At 48.9% G+C, this 25,884-nt stretch overlaps 1 protein-coding gene across 2 annotated transcripts in view; it reads left to right on the plus strand.

Annotated features, from left to right (window-relative positions):
- Window positions 1-571: 571 nt before the first annotated feature.
- The window catches only part of SCTR (secretin receptor), a 64,503-nt gene continuing 39,190 nt past the window's right edge, over window positions 572-25,884 (plus strand). For both annotated transcript variants that reach the window (XM_060015752.1, XM_060015754.1), the window contains exons 1-2: window positions 572-768; window positions 12,610-12,715. In XM_060015752.1, the coding sequence (XP_059871735.1) occupies window positions 718-768; window positions 12,610-12,715 (157 nt within the window). In that variant the 5' untranslated portion in view covers window positions 572-717. The remainder of the gene's footprint in view (window positions 769-12,609; window positions 12,716-25,884) is intronic.

The following is a 25,884-nucleotide window of genomic DNA, read 5'->3' on the forward strand; positions in this document are numbered from 1 at the left end:
CTCCCGGGGACACCAGGAAGCACAAAGCCTCCAGCACAGCCCCAAATGCCTGGGTACACCGGATGGTCTTCCTCCGTCTCACCTGATCATCAAAGGCTTCTCAGTGTGATGGGTGTGCAACTTCCTGGAATGAGCGTGTGTAACTAATCAGAAAGAAAAATAAAGTGAAAATCGGAAATAGAGTAGCTGCCCCCCAGAATAGATGCCATAGCGATTTCCCAAGCGCCCGCTGTGTCACAGGGCACTCGCCCAACCTTCTTTCACCGGAAGGTAGTTGGGTATTATTAGACGTGTTGTTCCGGAGGAGAACAGAGGCTCGAAAAGGTGGCGCACGCCGCGCAGCGGCGGCGGGGCTGACCCGGGCTTTGGGGAGGGCTCTTTCCGTCCCTGGGGGTGTGGCGGCGGGGCAGGCCGAGCCCGTGGGAGCCGCTGCGGCCGCGCCTTCCCTCTGCCTCTTCCGCCGCCGACCTCCGCGCGGGCCCCCAGCCAGCCGCGGTGGGCGGAGGACTGCACGCCGCGCCGCGTCCTTATCAACCGGCCGGGCGGCGTGGCTCGCGGCCACCTAGTCCGAGGAGGCGAAGTCCCGGGTGGGGCCATGGCTCCCCGGGGCGCGGGGGCCGACCAGGGTCCGAGAGGAGGCTGGGAGCGCTGAGCCCGGAACGGGTGGTGCGCGCGGGCAGGCGGCCGTCGGGGCGCCCAGGGAGCGCACGCGGCACCATGCGCGCCCTCCTGCCTCCGCTGCTGCTGCTTGCCTGCGCCGCGCACGCCGTGAGTACGCGCGCCTCCGCGGGTCCCACGCGGGGTGGGGGTGGGGGCCGATCTTCCGCTGGGAAGTGGGAGCCCTTCCTCCGCATGCGTCCCCCACAGCTACGATCTCTCTCCGCTCCTCTCCGGACGGCCCGCTCCTCCAGAACACCTTCGGCATGAGCCTGGGCGCAGGCAGCGCTGAGATAACCCCCTTGCCCTCCAGCCCACCCCTTCCTCCCGGCTGCGCCTCCGGGGCCCTCCTAGGCGGAGTTCTGGAGCCGCCCCTGGCCGTGCGTTTTGTGTGCCGGGCGCTTTGCCTGCGTTATCTCCTTGAAACCTCATCATCACCTTTCGAGGTTGATGTTTTCACCCTCACTTTGCGGACAAGAAAAGCGAGACTTGGAAAGACCAAAAATCTTGCCCCGATAAAAGACAACTGGAACCCAATCCGTCAGCTCCAAAGCCTTGACATTTGCACACACACCGGGCTGCGGATGGGGAGACCTCCGAAAGCTCTGGCCGCAGCAGCTGCTGGTTCTGTGATGGGACCGCGTCTGCGGCTCTCCCCCTCGTCTCTCCTGTGGGTTTGGCTCCCCAATGTCTGTGTGTCTGGGGACTCCTGGGAGCAGCTGGTCTCCCCAAACCAGGCCCAGGGAGGAGCTGGCCGAGAACAGAGAAGGCAGCAGTGGGGGGCGTGTTTTTCTTTCTTTCTCGGAAACTCCAGGGAATCCGGGCCTCTCCCTGTGGGATTTGTGAATGGGAAAGTGGCTGCACCCAGACTGGCTGGCTGGAAGCGAGGGCGGGGGGTTGGGAAGTGGGCGCACAGATTCCAGAACCACTCTTTCCCACCAGCCTTCCAAACTGGCCGCCGGGGCCTCTGTTCCAAGAAACTTCCCAGGGAGAGCACTTGGGGACCTAATTCTGAGTCTGCGGTCTCTGTCCTGGGCAAGTCCTTCCTGGCGTCCAGTGACCTTGCCTTCCTGTGGTCCTATCCTGTTTGACTGCAAGAAAGACCTGCTTCCCGAGCTGACGGGAGTGTTGGCACGCAGTAGGGGCGGCTCTGTGGCATCCAGGCTGGCGTTTGGGGCTCTGTTCCCAGCTCGCTTGTAACTTGGAGCCCCTTGTCCTAGGGCTGGAGTTGGAAGGTGCTAGGGCAACAGCACCCGCTCGTTAGTCTGAGCTCCCACTTCGGGGAAACGCCACCTGAGACGGTGGGGACAGTTCGAAGCCCGGTGCAGCCTCCAGGTGTGTTGTGATTCGGTGCCCAGGGCTGGGAGGCAGCCGCTCCAGGTAGCTGGGCTTCAGGACTGAGGTTCAACCTACATTTTAATCTCAAAGGGGCCCCCGGTGTTATCTCAGGAATAAACAGAGGGGAAAGGAGAGCCTCCCCTTGGTTCAAGTCTTCTGTGTGCCTTGGAAGGATGTTTTATTATGCCCTGGTCCAGTTACCTCCTTTTACAGGGGAGCAAACTGAGACCCACAGAGAGCAGGGACCTTCTCCACATCAGTTGGTTTGTGGCAGCGCTGAAAATAGAGCCCAGAGCTCTGTCCGGGACGCCCTTTGTCTTTACGTGCATTTTCATGCACTCCGGTACCGCTTTGTGTTCTTTGAGGTGGCTTCCTGTGTGTAATTGGTTCTCTGGTGATTTTATGGGCTTATCCAGACCTGAGGTTCACACTTCTTGGCAGAGAACTCCTTCAACAAATAGGAGTGGAACTGACTACTTCGGTTGGACTATTTCCCAGCCTATGAAACCCTGCTTTTTTTTTTTCCTGTTTGTTTGAGGCGTCAGACATTCGATTTTGAAATTGAAGGTCATTCAAACAATTCTGTATTCATTTTGTGCTCCCTCTTGAGGGAAATCATAGGCATATTTCTAATTGCGGGGGGCGGGCAGTCACTAAGGCCAAATGCTTATTACTATCCCCTCCCCTGCCTTTCCACAGGGTGATGTCGGGAGGGTCCCTTGCCAGTGGACTAAGTGCTGATGGCTGATGGGGCAGTTTTCTAGACCTGGGTAGGAAACCCCGGCCACACCTCGCCTGTCCCCACCCGTGTCTCTCATGAGGACTTCTACCTGGAACGCTGTTATTCACCAGCACATCTGTCCTTCCCGATATGTTCACTTCGAGCTTGAGCCTTGAGACTTAGTCTCGCTCACCCTTTATCCCTAGAGCCTGTCCCAGCGTAAGGGGGAGTCAATGAGTGTGTGTGGGCTGAATGAATGCATGAATGAGTGAATGAAATGATGGTGCTATCCATAGTGGCTGTCCTCAGCTGGGACAGTTTCATATGGCAACAGGTAGTGAAGCATGACATCTTGAAAGCAATCGTTGCTTACAAAATTGTACACAGATACGTCAGCAAAGGAGGAGGAGTCACTCAGGGGAGGGCTTTTTAATCCAGGGCATCTGGCAAGCTGCCCATCCGAGAACCTGAGTTAAGGGGGGTGCAAGGCTGCTTTTTCCTTCAAGCAGGGTTTCTTAACTTTGACGCTGTAATCCTGGATATTAAACGTGGGCTTTTCACAAGGGGTGCTGGGAGCATCCCTTGACTCTAGCCACCAGAAGCTAGTGCCATCTCTCCAAGTCGTTCCAACACAAAGTGTCTCCAGACATTGCCAAATGCCCTTGGGGAGCAGGCAGGGCAAAACTGCCCTGGTTGAGAACCGCTGTCTTAAATGTAATGTTTCAGGGGAAATGCGTGAACAGGATTCACAATAGGTGTCACTGGATGTTGGATTCAGGGTAGTGGGGTTGGTGACAGGGAATCTGAGCCGGAGGACAGAAGCAGGTGTACCCGATGGAGACCCATTTCCAGACAAGAAGACTTCTGCAGGGCATGGGTTCCTTGGGCTTCTCCACCCTCCCTTCCCCCCACCCCCCTTCATTCCGTCTCAGTTGACGGCGCAGAAACACAGAAACTCGAAGGATGGGGTCTGGCACACATGGTGGTCCCCGCCCCTCTGTGGGCTACATCTGGACCCAGAGGCTGACGAGCTCTGTGGCAGCTGGGTGAGCAGAATTTTAGGAAGGCCTGCAAAGGCCACCAGAGGATCTGGCTACTGTGGCCTCTTAGAGGAAAGTCCCTGGGAGTTTTGGACAATATTCTGAGGAAGTATCTGTGCGTTTCTTTTTGAGCGTTTACTGTCCCTAAGTTAACGTGACTGATGACGATGATGGTGATGATGGTGAAGGCTTCCCTTACTGAGCACTTACTTCACACCAGGTACTCTGCTCATTCCTTCCTGGCACTGATTTGCTTCTCACACCAACAATCAGTACGCTCATTGTGCACATGACACAGAGGCTCAGAGAGAGGTGAAGCCACTGGTCAAGGTCACCCAGCTGGACACGGTGGCGTGAGGACCCAAACCCAGCTGTTCTTAGCCAGAATGTGCGTCTGCTCCCAAAGAGAGGCCACTCTGGTTTCTGGTGCCCAAGGCGCTGTCATGAAATTCTCTCCCAAACCGCAAAATGACACTGATTTCAGTTTAATCTAATCACTTCATAAAACATAAACAGAATACTGTCAGGACACAGCATTTTAATGAGGGGGCCAGAGATGAGCTTGGAGTCACGAAGTCCAACAGGAGGTGTGCTTCCCACACTGTTTAGGGGAGTCCTCTAGGCTTTGGCACCCCCTTTAGGAGATGCTATAGAGTTCCCCTCCCTCTGTCCCGTCCCCAGTATTCCCCGCATGCCAGGGACAGGCAGAGCTTTCTTCCTGGCACCCCTTGTTGAAAGCGCAGACTTAATAGCCAGGATTAGAGCTCTGCCCACAGGGCGGCCCCTGCAGTGACCCCTGGTTTGGTGCCTGCACCCCTGCCCTTAGCAAGCTGAGGTTTCTCACCACTGACCTTCACTCGGGCTCTGGAACAACCTGCAGCCCAAGGCAAGCCCCACAACACTCAGATCCTATCTGCTTGCTTACATGACAAACAGAGGGCTGCCCAGCATTCGAGAGGACACGAGAAAACAGGGATCTCCTGGGACCCACCCAGCTTCAACAGGCCTTGTCTGACAGAGTCCAAGGGGCCTCTGGGGAAGGGACCTCCCCGGTGCATCATGTCCTGCCCGTCGTGCTGCCAGGATTCCTGAGTTTTCCAGGCTTCAGAATCCCTTCGTGCCCCACATCAGTTCCCTTTACCTTGGCTCCCAGAGGCTCCCCCTGGTGTCTTCTCAGATTTCTGACCTCGCCACCTCCTCTTTCATTTTCCACAGACCGGGTCTACCTCCCGTTTCCTGAGAGTCAGGGGAAGAACTTCCTCTGAGCAACATCTTGCTCTCACAGATGTGTCTGAATCGTACCCTCCTGTGCCTTTCCTCCTGCCATAACAGAGCACCACAGACTGGGGGCCTTAAACAGTGGACGTTTATCTTCTCATAGTTCTGGAGGCTGGAAGTCCCAGATCCAGGGCCAGCATGGTCGGGTTCTGGGGAGCCCTCCCTCCCCAGACGGCCTGTAGACAGCTGCCTTACCTTCACATGGCCTTTCCTCTGAGCGGGCAGAGAGAGAGAGTGAGTGAGCCCGCTGGTGTCTCTTCTCATAAGGCCACTAACCTATCAGATCTGGGCCCCAACTCCTTAGACCTCATTTGACCTTAATTACCTCCTTATGGGCCTGTCTCCAAACAGAGCCACACCCGGGGTTAGGGCATCAATGTATTCGTTGGGGTACACAGATATCCTGTCCACAACACAACCAGGCGGAACAGAGGCTCTGCTCCGGCCCACGGCCATCCCTACACCTGTGCTCCCACCCCCGCCCCTACCATGCTCAGTGACCTGTGTCCTGAGATGACACAGAGGCAGCCCAGTCCTCACCCACGACCCCTGCCTCCACCTCTGCCCATTTCTCAGCCAGCCGCACCCTGGCTCCCACGCGCCACCCACGGGCTTCAGTCACCAGGGCCTGTGTTGCCACATTCACTAGACAGGGTGCAGTCTTTGGTCTACCCGGGGACCACGCGACTGATGAGAGGAGCTGGACGTTAATGAATAACGAGATCAAGGTAGCAGGCACACACCCAGGCTGTCCTGGTCAAACTGGGCAGGACACCCATGGGACCCCAGCCTCTTGGAAGCATTCCGTGCCAGGACACCCTGTCCCTTTCCCTGCCTTGGCTCCCACCCTTCGCTGTTCCCACCACACCTCTCGAGACGTTTCTCCTCTCGCACGGTCCCTCCAGTGGCTAGGCCCCTCCTCTCGCGTGGCTGGCTCCTTCTCGCGTGGCTCCTCCTCTCGCATGGCTGGCTCCTCTCGCGTGGCTGGCTCCTCTCGCGTGGCTGGCTCCTTCTCGCGTGGCTGGCTCCTTCTCGCGTGGCTCCTCCTCTCGCATGGCTGGCTCCTCTCGCGTGGCTCCTCCTCTCGCATGGCTGGCTCCTCTCGCGTGGCTGGCTCCTCTCGCGTGGCTGGCTCCTTCTCGCGTGGCTGGCTCCTTCTCGCGTGGCTCCTCCTCTCGCATGGCTGGCTCCTCTCGCGTGGCTGGCTCCTCGTCGCGCAAGGTCCCTCCTGTGGCGTGGGCCTTTCTTACGCTCTTATTCCCAGCCTGAGCGGGTCGTTCTTCGAGGCTGTGTCTCTGGCCCTTGGTCTTCTGGATCTGCTCCCTCTTACCGTGTGAGCTGCTTTGGCTGTCTTACCGCGTCACAAACCCAGTCTTGCTCAACCACACTTCTCTCACCTCAGCTCCCAGGCCTACATCTCGTTTCCTTGTGCTTGGAGCTATGAAGGCACCCAGAGCAGACGCACCATGGGAGCCACGCCAGCCCTGCCCTCAGCCGGCCCTCAGGGCCCCATCGGCTCCGTCTCGTCCGTCCGCATCCTCTCCGCTCTGTGAGGATGACTTACCGGGTGCAGCCGCCCCCCGGGGGCCCCTGCCGCTGCTGGTGGTCCATCATGACCTGGCGGCTGCCTTCCCCACGCGCTCCCGCCTCGGGCCACTCTGACTCCTTGGAGCCGGTGAGCTCCGGGAGCAGGACCCGCGTCCATTCGCCTTTGATTGCGGGGCGTCCTGGGGGCCCAGTAAGTGTTTGATGACGTTTTGTGCTTCGAACTGGTTGTACGATCGAGTGCCCTCTTTTTCTTTCTCATCCTATAAACTAGACTAGTATTTCTCTTGTTTCCCCCTTGAAACTATTCCTGTCCGGTCTCAATGTTGGCAGGTGAGTAATTATATTGTAAAGTGTGATGAGCAAAGTGATGCTGCGTTTCTTCACCTCCTTCAGAATTCAACAGGTTTTCATTGTATCTCCTCCCAGATTTTACCTTTTCGGATTTAAGAGTCCAAAATAGCTAACAGAACCCTCTCTTAACATCTTTCCTCTCTTATTTTGGGGTCTGCCTCGTTATTTTCTCTCTCTGCAGGTTGCACTTTTCTATCTCCAGATTATTAATTAATTGGATTATTACTCAAGTGAATAAGAGCTTTTTCACTCCTTCAGAGATTCAAAAATTTACTTCCTCCATGTGCTTTCTTAGTAATTTACTAGAGAACGTGATTCTGTAAAACAAGGAAGAAGAGTAAAGAAAAAGGGAGTCCAGGAAATGGAACCCCGGCAGGGGGAGCGGGGAGCGGCCCCCAAAACCACAGGCCGGTGTTGGGAAGAGGAAGGAGGTCTGTGGGAGGGAGGGCTCCAGGGGAAAACGAATAGGACTGTTTCTCTTTTAACATCTTTATTGGAGTATAGTTGCTTTACAATGGTGTGTGAGTTTCTGCTGTATAACAAAGTGAATCAGCTATACATATACATATATCCCCATATCTCTTCCTTCTTGTGTCTCCCTGCCTCCCACCCTCCCTATCCCACCCCTCCAGGCGGCCACAAAGCACCGAGCTGATCTCCCTGTGCTATGCGGCTGCTTCCCACTAGCTATCTACCTTACGTTTGGTAGTGTATATATGTCCATGCCACTCGCTCACCTTGCCCCAGCTTACCCTTCTCCCTCCCTGTGTCCCCAGGTCCATTCTGTATGTCTGCATCTTTATTCCTGTCCTGACCCTAGGTTCTTCATGACCATTTTTTTCTTAGATTCCATATATATGTGTTAGCATACGGTATTTGTTTTTCTCTTTCTGACTTACTTCACTCTGTATGACAGACTCTGGGTCCATCCACCTCACTGCAAATAACTCAATTTCGTTTCTTTTTATGGCGGAGTAATATTCCATTGTATATATGTGCCACATCTTCTTTATCCATTCATCTGTCGATGGACACTTAGGTTGCTTCCATGTCCTGGCTATTGTAAATAGAGCTGCAGTGAGCATTGTGGTACATGACTCTTTTTGAATTATGGTTTTCTCAGGGTATATGCCCCATAGTGAGATTGCTGGGTCGTATGGTAGTTCTGTTTTCAGTTTTTTAAGGAACCTCCATACTGTTCTCCATAGTGGCTGTATCAGTTTACATTCCCACCAACAGTGCAAGAGTGTTCCCTTTTCTCCACACCCTCTCCAGCATGTATTGTTTGTAGATTTTTTGACGATGGCCATTCTGACCAGTGTGAGATGATATCTCATTGTAGTTGTGATTTGCATTTCTCTAATGATTAGTGATGTTGAGCATCCTTTCATGTGTTTGTTGGCCATCTGTATATCTTCTTTGGAGAAATGTCTATTTAGGTCTTCTGCCCATTTTTGGATTGTTTGTTTTTTTGATATTGAGCTGCATGAGCTGCTTGTAAATTTTGGAGATTAATCCTTTGTCAGTTGCTTCATTTGCAAATATTTTCTGCCATTCTGAGGGTTGTCTTTTCGTCTTGTTTATGGTTTCCTTTGCTATGCAAAAGCTTTTGAGTTTCATTAGGTCCCATTTGTTTATTTTTGTTTTTATATCCATTTCTCTAGGAGTGGGTCAAAAACGATCTTGCTGTGATTTATGTCATACAATGTTCTGCCTATGTTTTCCCCTAAGAGACAAACTTGATTTTTAAAAACTGTTTAAAGGGAACTTTTCAGTACTAATAGATCTTGTTTTGAGGAAAATTTTATATTAATTTTAGCAATACTTTTACCTTCACTTGTTTCTCCTCCTGTGAATTTTAAGTAAAATTATATTTAATACTTTTTTTAAAAGGGGGTGAACTATAGATGATATAGTTTTTTTCTTCTTCATCTTTTCTTTTTCGTCTTTAAAAATATATTTTGGCCCCCTGTATTGGCAGCGTGGAGTCTTAACCACTAGACCGCCAGGGAAGTCCCAGTTTATTCAATTTTAATGGAAGGATAAGGGTAAAAGAAATGTGGGATGATTCACTTCGTACCCACTAAGATGGATATTATTAACACAGAATAACAAAGGTTGAGGAGGACATAGAGAAATTAGAACTCTATGCATTGCTGGCGGGAAGGTAAAATGGGGCAGCTGCTGTGGAAAACAGTGCGGTGGTTTTTTAAAAAAGTAAACACAGAATTACCATATGATCCACACATTTTGCTTCTGGGTATGTACCCAGAAGAATCAAAGCAGGGACTCGAAAAGATATTTGTACACCTTTGTTCCTGGCTGCAATATTCACAGTAGCCAAGAGATGGAAACAACCCAGCGATGAATGGATGAACAAAGTGCGGTCTGTCCATACAATGGAATAGTATTCATCCTTAAAAAGGAAGGAAATTCTGCTAGATGCTACAATGTGGATGTGAAATGAGCCAGACACAAAAAAGCAGATATTGCATGACTCCACTTATATGAAGTACCTAGAACAGACACATTCATAGAATCAGAAAGTAGAATAGAGGTTACCAGGGACTCCAGGAAGGGTAACGGATAGTTACTATTTAATTGGTACAGAGTTTCTGTTGGGCCAGTTGAAAAGTCCTGGAGATGGATAGGGGTGATCATTGTACAACTTTGTACACTAAACCACGGTTAAAATGGTAAATGTTAGGTATATTTTACTACAACTTAAGAAGAAGAAATGTAGAATGAAAAGAAAAAGTTAAACTGTCTTCTGATGTTTATTTTTCCATAGTCCCAGGGAAAAACACAAAGGAAGTTAAATTTTTCTTGGAGAGGTTCCCATTGTAGGTGTTCCCTCATTCCTCATCTTGCTCCATCGCTCTCAAGACCCTCTTTGCTGCAGCACCCCTTTCTTCATTTCCAGCAATGCACATGGCCACCCACTTTCGGGAAACGTCACTCCTACCCAGTCAGCTGTGCTGTGTAACAGTCACAGAAACTCAGTGGCACATAGAAATGCACGTTTACTTCTTTCTTAGTGTTTGCAAGTGAGCTGGGGTTTGACTGACCAGCTATGGTACTGACGTTGATCCAGTCAAGGTGCAAAACAAGTCTGCAACCCTGAGGTCCCTTCGTGGTGCCCTGTTAGAGTCATACCTCCCTCCCTCCCACCCTCACCCTCCCTTCACTCCTGACAACCACTAATAGGGTCTCCATTTTTATTGATATAATTTTGCTGTTTCAAGAATGTTATATAAATGATGTGGAATCTAAAAAAAATGATACAAATGAATGTATTGACAAAACAGACTCACAGACATAGAGAACAAACTTATGGTTACCAAAGGGGAAAGGGGGTGGAGGGATAAATTAGGTGTTTGGGATTAACATATACACACTGCTCTATATAAAATAGATAACCAACGAGGACCTACTATACAGCACAGGGAACTCTACTCAGTACTCTGTAATAACCGGTATGGGGAAAGAATCTGAAAAAGAATGGACACATGTATAACTGAATCACTTTGCTGCACACCTGAAACTAACACAAAGGTTGTAAATCAACTATACCCCAATATAAAATAATTAAATTTAAAAAAGAATGTTATATAAATGGAATCATACAGTATGTAACCGTTTGGGATTGGCTTTTTTCATTCAGCATATTTCTCTGGATATTCATTTAAGTTGGTCCATGTATTACTACTTTGTTCCTTTTTATTGCTGAGTAGAATTTCATAGTATGGATGTACCATAGTTTGTTTAACCATTTACCTATTGAAAGGCATCTGGACTGTTACAGTTTTGGGCTGTTAGGAATAAAGCTGCTACAAATAGTAGTGTACAGGTTTTTTTCTGAATATACGTTTTCATTTCTCCAGGGTAAATGCCCGAGAGTGCAATGGCTGGGTCATATGATAGTTGCATGTTTAGCTTTTCTTAAGACACTGTCAACCTGTTTTCCAGAGTGGTTGTCTCATTTTACAGTCCCACCAGCAATGTGTCCGTGACCTAGTTTCACCACAACCTTGCCAGCATTGTTGTCATTTTTTATGTTAGATATTCTGATAAGCATGTAGTGATATCACATTACGATTTCAATTTGCATTTACCTGATAGCTAATAATGTTGAACATCTTTTCATGTGCTTATTTGCCATCTGTGTGTCTTCTCTGAAATGTCTTTTCATGCATTTTGCCTATGTTCTAAATAGATTTTTTTTTTTTTGGGCCACGTTGGGTCTTCGTTGCTGCGTGCGGACTTTCTCTAGTTGTGGCGAGCAGGGGCTACTCTTCTTTGCGGTGTGTGGGTTTCTCATTGCGGTGGCTTCTCTTGTTGTGGAGCACAGGCTCTAGGTGTGCGGGCTTCAGTAGCTGCAGCACACAGGCTCAGTAGTTGTGGCTCACAGGCTCCAGAGCACAGGCTCAGTAGTTGTGGCTTGTGGGCTCTAGGGCTCACAGGCTTCAATAGTTGTGGCGCATGGGCTTAGTTGCTCCGCGGCATGTGGGATCTTCCTGGACCAGGGATGGAACCTGCTTCCCCTGCACTGGCAGGCGGATTCTTAACCACTGCGCCACCAGGGAAGTCCTTAAATAGATTTTTAAATTTGTTTACTATTGAGTTTTGAATGTTCTCTGTCTGTTCTAGATATTAGTTCTAATTTGCGGATTGCAAATATCGTCTCCTCATCTGTAGCTTGCCTTTTCATCCTCTTAACATGGTTTTTCTTGGAGCAAAAGTTTTTAATTTTGGTGAAGTCCAATTTATCAATTTTTCTTTTTATGGATCGTGCTTTTGGTGTCAAGTATAAGAAATCTTTGCCTGGCCCTACATCTTGAAGATTTTCTATGTTTTTTCTAAAAGTTTTAGTTTAATGTTTTGCGCTCAAGTCCATGATCATTTTGAGGTAATTTTTGTACAAGGTATGAGTCTTAGTTCAAGGTTCATTTTGTTATCTGTAGCTGTCCAGTCGCTCTAACACCATTGCCTATTCTTCTACTAATACCAGGCTGTTTTGATTACTGTAGCTATACAGCGAGTCTTTAAACTAGGTGAACTGATTTCTCCCACTTATTCTTTTTTAATTAATATAATTTATTTTGTTGAGAGGATTTAGGTTTACAGAAAAATTCTGCAGAAAGTACAAAGAATGACCATATACCCCCTCAACCCTTCCTCTCCAGTGTCTCCTATTACTAATGTCTTGCATAAAAGTGGTGCATTTGTTAAAATCGATGAGCTAATATTGATACATTAACTAAAGTCTCTAGTTTACATTACTTCTTTTTACAAGTCTTTTTTATTGAAGTATAGTTACTGTACGATACTGTATAGGCTATAGGTGTACAATTAGTGATTCACAATTTTTAAAGGTTATGCTCCATTTATAGTTATTGTAAAATATGGGCTCTGTTCTCTGTGTTGTACAACGTATCTTGTAGCTTATTTTATACCTAGCAGCTTGTACCTCTTACTGCCCTGCCCCTAGCTTGCCCTCCTTCCCTCTCCCTGCTGGTAACCACAAGTTTGTTGTCTGTATCCGTGAGCATGCTCTTTTTTTGTCATATTCACTCGTTTGTCTTCCTCATTTTGAGTCTCCATTGTCTGGCCCCGCCCTGTGTACTAGACTCAGCTTCGTGGCAGTGACGAGCATTCTCGGCTTTGGGCTTGCAGGTGGGAGCCCTCCCTCGGCTGTGCGCTGTGCTGCAGGTGCTGCGGGAAGAGCGGGACCAGTGTCTGCAGGGACTCGCCGAGGAGAGGGCCAGGCACCCGGCCCCAGGTACGTGCACACCTGGGCCCACTCTGGGATGTGAGTTGCGTCCAGGTCCACTGGGTTGGGGGCAGGTAGGGGCTGGAGCGGCTGCGTCCTTTCAGAGAATAAGCTGAGGGGAAGGGCCTGGAGTGACCCCGGTGACCAGTCTATACACACCCAGAGAAACCACGTCATCGCCTCTCTTTGGTTCTCTGAGTTTGTGGTTACAGCCAGGGTTGTTGAACCATTAGCTTCTGCATGATGACTTCACCAAGGTAAGCTTCTGGTGAGAATTACTTATCAAGGCAGTGTACTTCTCACCCATTCTCTCACCTCTACTGCTAGTTTGATGGGAGAGGCAGCGTGGGGTCTGGAAAACTTGGAGTCCATTGCTGGCTGACCCTCAGCGGCTGTGTGAACACGGACAAATTATTTAACCTTCCGAGTCTTGCTTTACTGATCTATAAACACAGGTGATAAAGTCTACATCAGAATTATAAAGATATATGAGATAAAGTATGTTAATACAGGTGTTTCTTAAATATTATTAATTTAAATATCTGTTATTAGTCGGGACTGTAAATATTATTAATTTGATATTTACATGTTAATTTTATTTCTGTTCCCTTCCTTCACTTACCTGCTTTGCTTTCACTCATCTAAGGGCAGGGAGGGATGTAGCATTAAGAGAAGAATCCTTTACAGATAGTCAGACAAAGACTTGTACGGGCAAGGTCTTAGCAGCACGGGTTACAAGAGCCAACAGGTGGAAACAACCCAAGTGTCTGTCAGCTGATGAATGGGTAAAGAAGATGTGGTCTGTACATACAATAGAACAGTATTCAGTCTTAAAAAGGAATGAAGTACTGATACTACCACATGGATAAATTTTAAAAAACGTGAAGTGAAAGAAGTCTGTTGTAAGAGGTCATGTGTTATATGATTCTCCTTGTATGAAATGTCCAGATTAGACAAATTCATAGAGACAGAAGTTAGATTCGTGGTTGTCAGGGGCCCAGGGGAAATGGCTGGGGAGTAACTGTGTAGGAACTGCCTTTTGGTGGTGGTGAAATGTCTACAACTGGATAGAGGTGCCGGTCACACAACACTGTGAATGTACTAAATGCCACTGATTGTACGCTTTAAAATGGCTAATGGTTAATTTTATGTGATGTGAATTTCTTTTTAATAGACTTTATTTTTTAGAGCAGTTCCCTGCAGAGTGGAGCGGAAAGTACAGAGCATTCCCACGTACTCTCTGCTACCCGCTCCCACCCAAACACACAGTCTCCCTCACCGTCAGCATCCTGCAGCCGGTGCTACATTGGTTACAGCTGATGAACCTACACACCGTCGTCACTCAGAGCCCTCAGTTTACATTAGGGGTCACCCTTAGTGTTCATATTCAGCGGGTTTTGAAAAATGTATGATTGCATGTATCCACAATTATGCTATCATCCAGAGTAGTCTCTCTTGCCTGAAAATCCTCTGTGCTCCACCTATGCATCCCGCTGTCTCTTCTAACCCTGGCAACCACTGATCTTTTTACTCTCTCCGTAGTTTTGCCTTTTCCAGAAAGTCATATAGTTGGAATCATGCAGTGTGTAATCTTTTCAGGTTGGTTTCTTCCACTTGGTAATATACATTTAAGGTTTTTCTCAGTCTTTTCATGGCTTGGTAGCTCATTTCTTCTTTGAGCTGGAGAATATTCCACTGTCTGGGTGTGCCACAGTTTGTCCATTCTCCTACTGAAAGACATCTTGGTTGCTTCCAGGTTTTGGCAATTCTAAATCAAGTTGTTCTGTGCAGACATAAGTTTTCAATTCATTTGGATAAATACCAAAGAGAATGGTTGCTAGATCGTATGGTGAGAGCATGTTCAGTTTTGTAAGAAGCTGCCAAACTGTCTTCCAAGTGGCTGCACCATTTTAATTTCCCACCAGCAGTGAATGAGGGTTCCTGTAGCTCCACGTCCTTGACGACATTTGATGTTGTCAGTGTTTTGCTTTGTTTCTTTAATTGTAGTAAAATACATGTAACATAAATTTTACTGTCTTAACCATTTTTATTTATTTCTTTTTCTTCCAGTTTTATTGAGATATAGTTGACATACAGCAGTGTATAAGTTTAAGGTGCACAGCATAATGATTTGACTTACATACATCATGAAGTGACTATCACAAGAAGTTTAGTGAACACCATCATCTCTTATAGGTGCAGAGTTAAAGAAATAGAAAAGAATGGTGTGACGAGAACTCTTGAGATTGCTCTCTTAACAACTTTCACATATAACACACAGCAGTGGTAACTGTATTTATCATGCTGCACGTCACATCCCTACTACTTATTTATCTTATAACTGGAAGTTTGTACCTTTTGACTACCTTCCTGCAATTCCCCCCAGCCCGGCCTCTGGTACCCACAAATCTGATCTCTGTCTATGAATTTGTCTGTTTGATTGTTTTCAAAGTATAATGGACCTACAACGCTATGTTAGTTTCTGATACAGAACATAGTAATTTAATATTTCTATACGTTTCAAAATGATCACCAAGACAAGTCTAGTCATGATGTGTCACCATACAAAGATATTACATAGTTATTAACTACATTCCCCACTCTGTACATTTCATACCGGTGACTCATTTATTTTGCAACTGGGACTTTGTATCTCTTAACATCCCTCACTTATTTCTTTCCTCCCCCACCCTGCCTCCCTCTGGCAACCACCTGTTTGTTCTCTGTAACGTGTTTCTTTTTAGTTATGTCTGTTCATTTGTTTTATAGATTCCACATTTATAAAATCATAGAAATCATAGTGAAATCGTATAGTATTTGTCTTTGTCTGACTTATTTCACGTATCATAATACCCTCTAGGTCCATGCATATTGTCACAACTGGCAAGATTTCATTCTTTTTTATGACTAACATTCCATTGTGTATATATGTACCACATCTTCTTTATGTGTTCATTCATCTGTTGATGGGCACTTGGGTTGCTTCCGTATCTTGACTATTGTAAATAATGCAGTGAACATAGGGGTGCATGAATCTTTTCTAATTACTGTTTTTGTTTTCTTTGGATAAATACCCAGGAGTGGAATTGCTGGATCATATGATAATTCTATTTTTTAAGTTTTTGAGGACTTTCCATAGTTTCTTCCCAGTGGCTGAAGCAGTTACATTCCCACCAACAGTGCACGAGGGTTCCTTTTCTCCACACCCTTGTCAACACTTGTTATTTCTTGTCTTTTTGATAATAGTCATTCTGACAGGTGTGAGGTGATATCTTGTGATGTTTTTTTGTGTGTGTGTGGTATGCGGGCCTCTCACTGTTGTGGCCTCTCCCACTGCGGAGCACAGGCTCCGGACGCGCAGGCTCAGCAGCCATGGCTCACGGGCCCAGCCGCTCCGCGGCCGTGGGATCCTCCCAGACCGGGGCACGAACCCGCGACCCCTGCATAGGCAGGCGGACTCTCAACCACTGCGCCACCAGGGAAGCCCTTGTGGTGGTTTTGATTTGTATTTCCCTGATGATCAGTGATGTTGAGCATCTTTTCATGTGCCTGTTGGCCATCTGTATGTCTTCTTTGAAGAAATTTAAAAAGAAGTTTAAAAAAACATGTAAATTTCATCAACTTAACCATTTCTCAGTGTACAGTACAGTTGTGTTAAGTTCACATTACTGTGCACCCAATCTCCAAAACCTTTTATCTTGCAAAACTGGAGCTCTATACCCATTAAACAACAACTCTTTTCCTCTCTTCTATTATCCCCTGGGAACCACCATTCTGCTTTCTGTTTCTGTGGATTGAATGGTTCTAGGTACCACAGATAACTGGAATCATACGGTATTTGTCTTTTTGTGATTGGCCTATGGTATCTCATTGAGGTTTTGATCTGCATTTACATGATGATTAGTGATGTTGAGCATATTTTCCTGTGTTTCTTGGCCATTTGTATGTTTTCTTTAAAGAAACGTCCTTTCAAGTCCTTTGACCATTTTTAAATAGGGTTGTTTGGTTTTTTGTTATGGAGTTGTAGTTCTTTATATATTCTGGATATTAACCCTTTATCAGATATATGATTTGCAAATGATTTCTGTCGTTCTGTAGGTTGCCTTTTCATTCTGTTGATTGTGTCCTTTGATGTACAAGTTTTTAAGTTTGATGTATAACCTAATATATCTAATTTTACTTTTGTTGTCAGTTCTTTTGGTGTCATATCCAAGAAAGCATTGCCAAATCCAATCTCATGAAACTTCCTCTAAGAATTTTATAGTTTTAGCTCTTACATTTAGGTCCTTGGTCCATTTTTGAGTTAATTTTTATGTGTGGTATAAGGTAAAGGTCCATCTTCATTCTTTTGCACATGGACATTCAGTTTTCCCAGCACCATTTGTTGAAAGACTGTCCTTTTCCCATTGAATGGTCTTGGCACCTTGGTAAAAAAATCACTTGACCATATATGTGAAGGTTTATTTGGGGGCTCTCTTTCCTATTCCATTGGTCTATATGCCTGTCTTTATGCCAGTACCACACTGTTTTGATTACTGTAGCTTTCAAATGGGTTTTGAAATCAGGAAGTATGAGATCCCCAAATTTGTTGTTTTTCAAGATGGTTTTAACTATTCCCAGGTCCTTTGAGATTCCATTAAGAATTTTAGGATGAATTTTTCTATTTCTGAAAATAATATTAAATACATAAATATTAAATGAAATATTTCTGTCATTGGGATTTTTTTGTTGTTGTTGGTTTTGGCTGTGCCATGCATCTTGCGGGATCTCAGTTCCCTGACCAGGGATTGAACCTGGGCCATGGCGGTGAAAGCCCATAACCCTAACCACTAGGCAACCAGGGAACTCCCTGTCATTGGGATTTTGATAAAGATTGCATTGAATCTGTAGATCACTTTGGGTAGTATTGACATCTTAAAAATATTAAGACATCTAATCCATGAATACAGGTTGTCTTTCCATTTATTTGTGCCTTTAATTTCTTTCAGCAGTGTTTGGTAGTTTTCAGTGTGCATGTCTTTCACGTTGGTAGGTAGGTTTATCCATAAGGTTTTTGTTCTTTTTAATGCTATCGTAAATGGATTTGTTTCATAATTTCCTTTGTAGGTTGTTCCTCACTAGTATATAGGAATGCAACTAAATTTTGTGTGTTGATTTTATGTCTACCCTGTCACTTTGGTGAGTGCATTGGAGGCGTCATTAGGGTTTTCTACACATAAGATCACATTGTTTGCAAACAGAGATAATTTTACTTCTTTCCTCCAATTTGGACACCTTTTATTTATTTTTCTTGCCTACTTGCTATACGCTAGGGCTTCCAGTACTATGCTGAATACAAGTGGCAAAAGTGGGTGTCCTTGTCTTGTTCCTGATCTTATAGAAAAAGCTTTCAGGCTTCATCATTGAGTATGATGTTCACTGTGGCCTTTATATATATGGCCTTTATTATATTGAGATAGTTTTACTTCTAGTGTAAGTGTTTTTTATCTTGAAAGGGTGTTGAATCTTGTCAGATACTTTTTCTGCATCAGCTGAGATGATCCTGTGGTTTTTGTTCTTCATTTTGTTAATGTGGTGTATCGCATTGAGCAATATTCACATTCTGAACCACCCCTGCATCGCAGGAATAGATCCCACTTGGTCATAGTGTATAATTGTTTTCATGTGCTGTTCAATTCAATGTGCTAGTATTTTGTTGAGAACTTTTACATCAATGTTCATCGCAGATATTGGTCTGTAGTTTTCTTTTCTTGTAGAGTCTTTGTGTGGCTTTGGTATCAGGGTGATGGTGGCCTCATAGAATGATTTTGCAAGTGTTTCCTCCTTTACAGTTTTTTGGAAGCCTTTGAGGAGGCTTGGTGTTAATTCCTCTAAACATTTGGTAGACCCTGTCAGTGAGGCCATCTGGGCTTTTGTTGTTGGGAGATTTTTTATGACACATTCCGTCTCCCGACTAGTTAGAGGTCTGCTCCAAGTTTTTATTTGCTCATACCTCCGTCTTGGTAGGTTGTGTGTTTCTGGAAATTGATCCTTTCCATCTAGGTTATCTGGCTTGTCGGCGTACAGACCAGACAGGTCCTTCTGCAGTACTCTTATCTCCAAGTCATGGCCTTTGCTCTTGGGATCCCTGGACTGTTGGTCGCCCACTTTCTCGTCCCCCACGGCCAGGCCGGTGACTCCTTCCCCGCCCCCCTCCCAGGAATCTGGCTGCCCCCCGAACCGCAGCTGCCGCTGTGCCTTCTGGTCCTCCCTCCCCTCCCTCCCGTCCCGCGTCCGTCCCGCTCCCTGAACACAACTGTCTGCCCTCTGGTGGCGATGGCGGCTCTATGTGTGTGGCTGCAAGGGGAAGGCAGCCCCATCTCTGCATTTTCCAAAAGAAAGAGAGAGGAAGAGGGGTGCAGAGGGGGAACGGGGAGCCCAGGCTTTTAAATTAGGCTGTGTGATCTTGAACAAGTTCTGTGTCTCTGGGCCTCGGTTTCAACATCTGTTTTATGGGGTTGGTGTGAAATTGAAAGAATCCGTTCAAAAAATATTTAGCACTTCTTGTTGTGAGGTGAGAATGGTGAGAAAAAAGGAGCTTGGACTCCTCTCTTACGGCTTAGGAATGTGTTTTTGCACATGTGGCAGAGACTTGGTAAGCGAGCTTCATCAAATGGGGGTTGGTTTCTTAGACACCACAAAAGATCCAGAGCTGGTGCAGAGTTCCCAGGTGTCCAGATTCCTCCTGTCTTTCTGCTCAATGTGAGGCATTCGCCTCCTGGTCGTAAGGTGGCTGCAGCACTTCCAGGGAGGAGGGGGGAGTATTTTGGGGGAGAAGAGATGAAGGTCGTGAGTTCAGTTCTAGACACACGGAGTGGAGGCTCCAGAGGAGGCCCGGGCTGGGGAACACTTCTGTCTGGCTGGCAACTGAGGCTGAGGTTGCAGGAGGAGAGGGTGAGGGAAGGGGAGGAGGAGAGGGCCCAGGAGTGGCCTCGGGCCCCTGCATGAATCCATCAGGAGCAGCCGGGGACAGGAGGAAGATGGTGCCATGGGCGGCAGAGGCCCAGCAGTGCAGGTGCTGCGATGGGCTTCAGTGGAGTCACCCGTCCTCTGCATGAGGGACGGGGCAGGATGACAACTTCCTTCCATAGGTTGAGCCTTTCCTTCCCCTCTGCTGGCTGTGGCAGGTTCTTCGGGGGAGCCAGACAGTAGTCTTATGGCTCACAGGGGCCCACCATTGAGCCACAGCCTCCTGACTTCCTGGGTCCTCCTGTCACCCCAGAAACTACAGCTGCCTGCATGTCCCCAAGGTGAACGCCAGAAATTCCCGTGACAGAGTGTGGGACTTGCATTCAGGCCTGAGGGATAAAGCCTAGAATGGCAAGCCACTAGGAGAGATGATGGTGAACTTTAGTTCACACTGAGAAGTTACAGACGGTTATTTTAAAAATAAGCATCTGAAGTGTTTAAATGTCCTATTGCTCCCCAGTGGCTGCAGGATGAGGTTCAGCTCCTCACTCCCTTGTCCACGCATCCATCCCAGACATTTCCACTTGGCTCAACCAAATTGCTTACAACTTCCTGACCGTGTACGTTTCTCTCATGCCTCTGCGCCTTTGCACATGCTGATCCCTCTGCTTCAACACCATTCCCTCTTTTCCACTCTGCCAACCACTCTCCTCTTTAGACTCCTCCAGGAACGATTTCTCCCCGTGCAACTGGCCACCCGGACTTCTGCAGGACCCTCTGTTTCTCGCCCTCCTGGCACCTCTGCACTGCATCGTAGGGATGTGTTTCCTGGATTGGGAGGGACTGTGTCACTTTCCTCTTTTTCCCCAGCGCAGGGCACGGGGCCTGCAAGACCTAGTAGTTGTGTGTTTGTTGATGACTTACTGGGTGAATGAGTGAGTGCAGACGTTTGACTGAGAGCAGGGAGAGAGGAGACTTGAAGGAGAGAGAGAGAGGTGAAGCAGAGCCTTTGCAGCAGAGGACATGGACGCCCCCGGCCTGCCCCGCTCGTCACAGACCAGCTGGGGTGAGAAGTGTAGCCACGTCACCCATGGGGAGTGCTCCCCAGAGCCTGACCTGGGGGCCCGTCACCCTGTGGAAGCCAACTTCACATTGCAGTTCCTGGGAGGCTGCGGATGTGCCCAGACCTGGAGCACCGACCTGGAGCAGGTCTAGCCATCTTCTGTCCCCAGAGGCTCCCATGGGGTCCTACTTGTGCATCCAGGGCTGAGAAGGCGCAGTGGGACTCCTGCCGGGTTCTGCCGTGAGCTCCCTGGGGAGACCTCGCTCTCCTCGTGTGCGATGGGGCTGTGCTGCACACGCAGTAATTGCAGCTGTGTCTGGCCAGGCCGTGGCAGCTGGGTGAACGGGGCAAAGGCTCGGGCCGCTTGGATCTGTTTTGCATTTTGGCCTTCTGCAATTTTCATTTAGGAAAAGGGGTCTGTTGTTTTGAAAACCTGGTTTAAAAGCCCCTGAGGCAGAAGACTTCTGAGTCTTCTGAGGACCTGGACTCCTGGGAAAGTCTTCAGGCCTGTTCTGCTGTCAGGTTGAGAAAGCTGAGCCAGAAGACCCATCGTGGAGCTTAGAACCGACATGTGGCCGCGGGGGAAGATTTCTTCAAAGAATGAAGACAGGAGAAACAGCAAAGGCATGGAGCCCTTGGTCAGGCTCCGCCCCGCGGATCCCCATCAGGGCCAGGCTGCGGGGATGGGGGCCGGGGCTGAGGCCGCCTGGGGGGGATCCGGCCCCATAACCTCCACTCAGGAGCACGACTCCTGAAGTCCTGGGCACCTGGGCCCACAGGCCGTCCGTCCCCAGCAAGGATCTGTCTGGCGCCTGAGACGGGGAGGGGCTGGCGGACTCTCTGTTGGGGGTGTAGGTTAATGGTTCAGCTGCCTGGTCTTCCCTGGGGAGGAGGTTAATGTTTGAACGCCAGAAGAGTCCCAGGAAACGAGCTGTCACCAAGCCCGGCACACTTATCACGAATAAAAAATTAACTCTTCAGCTATTCCGGGTTAGGTGGCCAAGGCCTTCGGAACATTTTGTGGGAACATTTCAGGGTCACCCTAATAGCTGCATGGCGTGCTCTACCTGGCTATTTATTGCTCTGTTTTCAGAAGCTGATACCCCCTCAGAGCTGGCCGGTTGAAGGGCTTTGCCTCTCCCTAAGGAAGAATGTTCCCAAGAGACAGTGCCGTGGCAGGAAGGATGTGGGCTTAGCAGTTTGGACAGACCTGGGCAGGTGTGCTGCTCTGTCACTTAGGGGCCGTGTGACCTTGGGCAAGACCCCGATCCTCTCTGGACCTTTGTGTCCTCGCCTTCAAAATGGGGACACAGCATCCCCTTTTCCTCTTGTCTCTGCCGGCTGGTTGCCCACTCCCAAAGAACATGGGCTGGCTCCTAGCGGGTGGCGGGAGGGCAGTGCTTTTTTATTGAGGTGAAATTCACAATATTAACCATCCTAGAGCAAACAACTCAGTGGCGTTTGGTGCATTCACAGTGCAACCACCACCACCTCTATGTAGCTCCAAAGCATTCTCATCACCCCAAAATGAAACCTGTACCCGTTGAGTAGTCCCTCCTCATCTCGCCCCCGCTCCGCCCCTGGCAACCATGCGTCCACTCCCTGTCTCTATGCTTTTGCTGACTCTGGACATTTCATAACAAATGGAGCCACAGTCCGTGACCTTTGTGTCACCTCCTTGCACTAATGATTCCAAGGTTCATCCACGTGGTGGCGCTGCTATCCGTGTGTCTTACGCGCTGGCTTTTAATGCAGTTTCTCTAACAAACATTCCAGTCCTTTTCTGGCTTCTCCTGGCTCCTGAGGGCCACTGGCAGCCAGGCAACCTGGGACCTCCCTCCCCTGCCCAGAGCCCAGCTCTCTTCACCCTTTCCTTGGCACTACTGATCTGGGCTTGTTTTTCAGAAACAAGTAACTTACGTTCATGTAGCATTTTCGACATATTTTTTCAGTTCTTGAAACAACCTGTGCAGTAAGTACCGTTGTCATCCCCACTTCACAGACGAGGAAATTGAGGCTCTTAGAGGCACAGGATCCCCCAGAGCTGAACAGGCCTCTCAGCCCATATCTTTTGAGTGCAAATCCTGAGGATCCTCTATTTTACAATCCAGACTGAGCTGTGAGGGACTGATATTCTCACCCTCCCAAGAAAAGATTAGCATTTGGAAAGAAAAAAAAAAAAGAGGAAGAGAGAGACTGTTGACACCAGTTAATGTCTATGTAGTGAGAGAGGCAGTGTGAAAGGAGGCGTCTCAGCCAGGGAGGACGAGGAGGACTTTTCAGGCCCCAGATGCAGCTCCTGCCGTCGGGGGAGGGGAGGCTCGTTGTGCCGTCGGGGGAAGGGAGGCTTGGCGTGCCTTTGGGGAGGGGAGGCTCCGTGTGCCTTCGGGGAAGGGAGGAGAGGCGTCCGGGGCTCAGAGGCCACCTTGAGCAAGCCTCCCGCAGGCAAAAGAGCCAGCCTGCCTCAGGGAAGCGGCGCTCAGCCTCACGTTCAAAGGGTCCTTCGTCTCATCCCGTGCAGCCTCCTAACTGCATGACCCTCTCTGCTTGAACACTCTAGGTGGTGGGCACCCCACTACTCCCCAAGATAGTTCTGTGGAACGGTTTGTGCTTCTTGGCTTAAAGAGGAACACCCCCAGACTCGTTGCTGTCGCTCCTGTGCCATGCTTTTAAATGCCGTTGCCACCCTGGGCCTTCAGTTCCTCTAACCCACCCTGACCATGATGAAGCCAGGAAACAGGCTGTCGGTCTTGCCCATCTGGACGTGTTCCCGCAGCCGTTTCTCCTCTGGGCTTTCCCGCCATCTGGGGCGAATGGGCAGCAGTGCACTCATGCCTCTTTCTGGAACCTTCTGTGTGCCTGCTCATCACATCACCCCTTATCTCCCTAGTCTGAGGGGAAGTCTTGCTCTTTTTCTGTTTTCTCCTAAGCGTTTTGATTACACCAGAATTCCTCTTTATCCCCCTGCCCCAGGGACCTTTGGAAGCCCAAGTCAGGGAGAGCGTAAGTTTTCCTGCCCTCCTTGGAGACTGTGAACTAGTAATCTGAGCAGGAAGGACAGAAAAAAGGAAAAAAATAACCAGGAGGAAAAAAAGATCCACTGCAAACACAAATCATTAATTCCCACCAAAATCCTGGGGGACGTTACCATGCCCCTTTTATAGATGAGGAAAGTGAGGCTCGTAGAGGTAAGTGGCGTGTCCAAGGCTCAGTCCGTCTCCACCACACTTCACTTCAACCGAGGATGCCATGCTGTGCCGTGGGCACCAGGCAGGCACCCCCCTGGCCCCTCCAGATGACATCTGTGGTCCCACGGTGTCTTTTCTTGTTTCCCTACTTAAACTTGCACACCCTTCCATCCCTTCCCCTCCAGCCAGGCAGTCAGTGTCAGCAGATGACCTCAGAGATGGTGGAGGGTTGTGGGGATGCCTTGGGCCCTGCTTGCCCTGCAGCAGCCAGTTTACGTTCATTCCAGCCCTGCCCTCCCAGAGGCGCTGAGCCCTCCCTAGTGGCTCTGTGTACAAAGCTCCCCTATCCCTTACCTCATGGGTCCCCCTCAACCCCGGCTCAGGCGCTGAGCTTTACTGCTCTGGGTCTAAAACTCCCAGCCCCCCACAGTGACCCGAGTTCTGTGCTTCGTCCCTTCTGAGCCAGAGCCCCAGGGGAGGCCAGACCAGGACGCCCCCTTCCCTTTTCTGTTCCACTTGTGCAGCCTTCCCCGCACTCAGAGCAGGAGCCTGTGGGGAGTGGGGTCAGGCCCTCCACTCACACCCTGGAGCCGCGGAAAAGGGGTCCCTGCAAGCATCCAGGGGGCCGCACAGACCCCTGCTCCCCCGGCCATAGTCCCTCCAGCCCGCTTGCACCATGCACCTTATGTACTGTGGTTTCCTTAATATTTTTTCCTTTAAATCAATTGGCTGACTTTTTTTCAGCACTCTGTACGTTAGCTCTTAGGCTTATTCATCATATCTGACTGCAGCTCTGGAATCTTCGACCAACCTCTCCGCCTTTCCCTGCAGCCCCAGCCCCTGGTAACCACCATTCTATTCTCTGCTTTTGTGAGTTTGACTTTTTTGGATTCCACATACCGGGGAGATGATAACAGTGTTTGTGTTTCTGTGTCTGGCTTACTTCACTGAGCATAACGTCCTCTGAGTTCGGCCGTGTTGTCACACATGGCAGGATTTCCTTTTTATTGTTTGTTTTTGGCTGTGCGGCGTGGCACGCACTATCTTAGTTCCCTGACCAGGGATCGAACCTATGCCCCCTGCAGTGCAGAGTCCTAGCCACTGGGCCGCCAGGGAATCCCAGTAGGCTGAATAATATTTCACTGTACTTTTCCTTACCCATTCACCCTTTGATGGACACTTAGGCTGTCTCCATACTTTGTGGCAGATAACGCTGCAGTGTGTGTGGGGTGCAGATCGCTCCTGAGATAGTGACTTCATTTCCTTTGGGTGTGTGTCCAGGGGCGGCATTGCTGGGTCATATGGCAGCTCTAGTTTAATTTTTTGAGGAAGCTCCATACCATTTTCCACAGTGGCTGCGCCAGCTTACATTCCCACCAACAGTGCATGAGGGTTCCCTTTTTTTTCAACTGACTTTTTTTTTTTAACTTAGCCTCATCCTAAACAGTAGTAACCCTCAAAGTCACAGCTGTGATGTGCTTGTTCTATAACCTTTTAATGCATGTTCAATTCTCTTTTTAAAAATGTATAGCTGTTTGGGGCTTCCCTGGTGGCGCAGCGGTTGAGAGTCGGCCTACCGATGCAGGGGACACGAGTTTGTGCCCCGGTCCGGGAGGATCCCACATGCCGCGGAGCGGCTGGGCCCGTGAGCCATGGCCGCTGAGCCTGCGCGTCCGGAGCCTGTGCTCCGCAACGGGAGAGGCCACAACAGTGAGAGGCCCGCGTACCGCAAAAAAAAAAAAAAAAAAAAAAGTACAGCTGGTAAAATTAAAAGGGTTCAACCATGTACCAGCTAAAGGGGCACACCGCCACCATGCGCTCCTCACACGCTGGTCCCCTGGGTCTGCCAGCACCTGCCCTGCCCTGCCCAGACAGCGAGGCCAAGGCTGGGAGAGTGTGGCCATGTCACAGGGCTTGGGACGTGAGAGATGGCATGTGGAGTCAGCATCCAGGCCTCCTACCGCCAGTGGTCAGCCTGG

The sequence above is a fragment of the Delphinus delphis genome, chromosome 7, assembly GCF_949987515.2.
Source record: "Delphinus delphis chromosome 7, mDelDel1.2, whole genome shotgun sequence".
In the NCBI taxonomy this organism is placed as follows: Eukaryota; Metazoa; Chordata; class Mammalia; order Artiodactyla; family Delphinidae; genus Delphinus; species Delphinus delphis.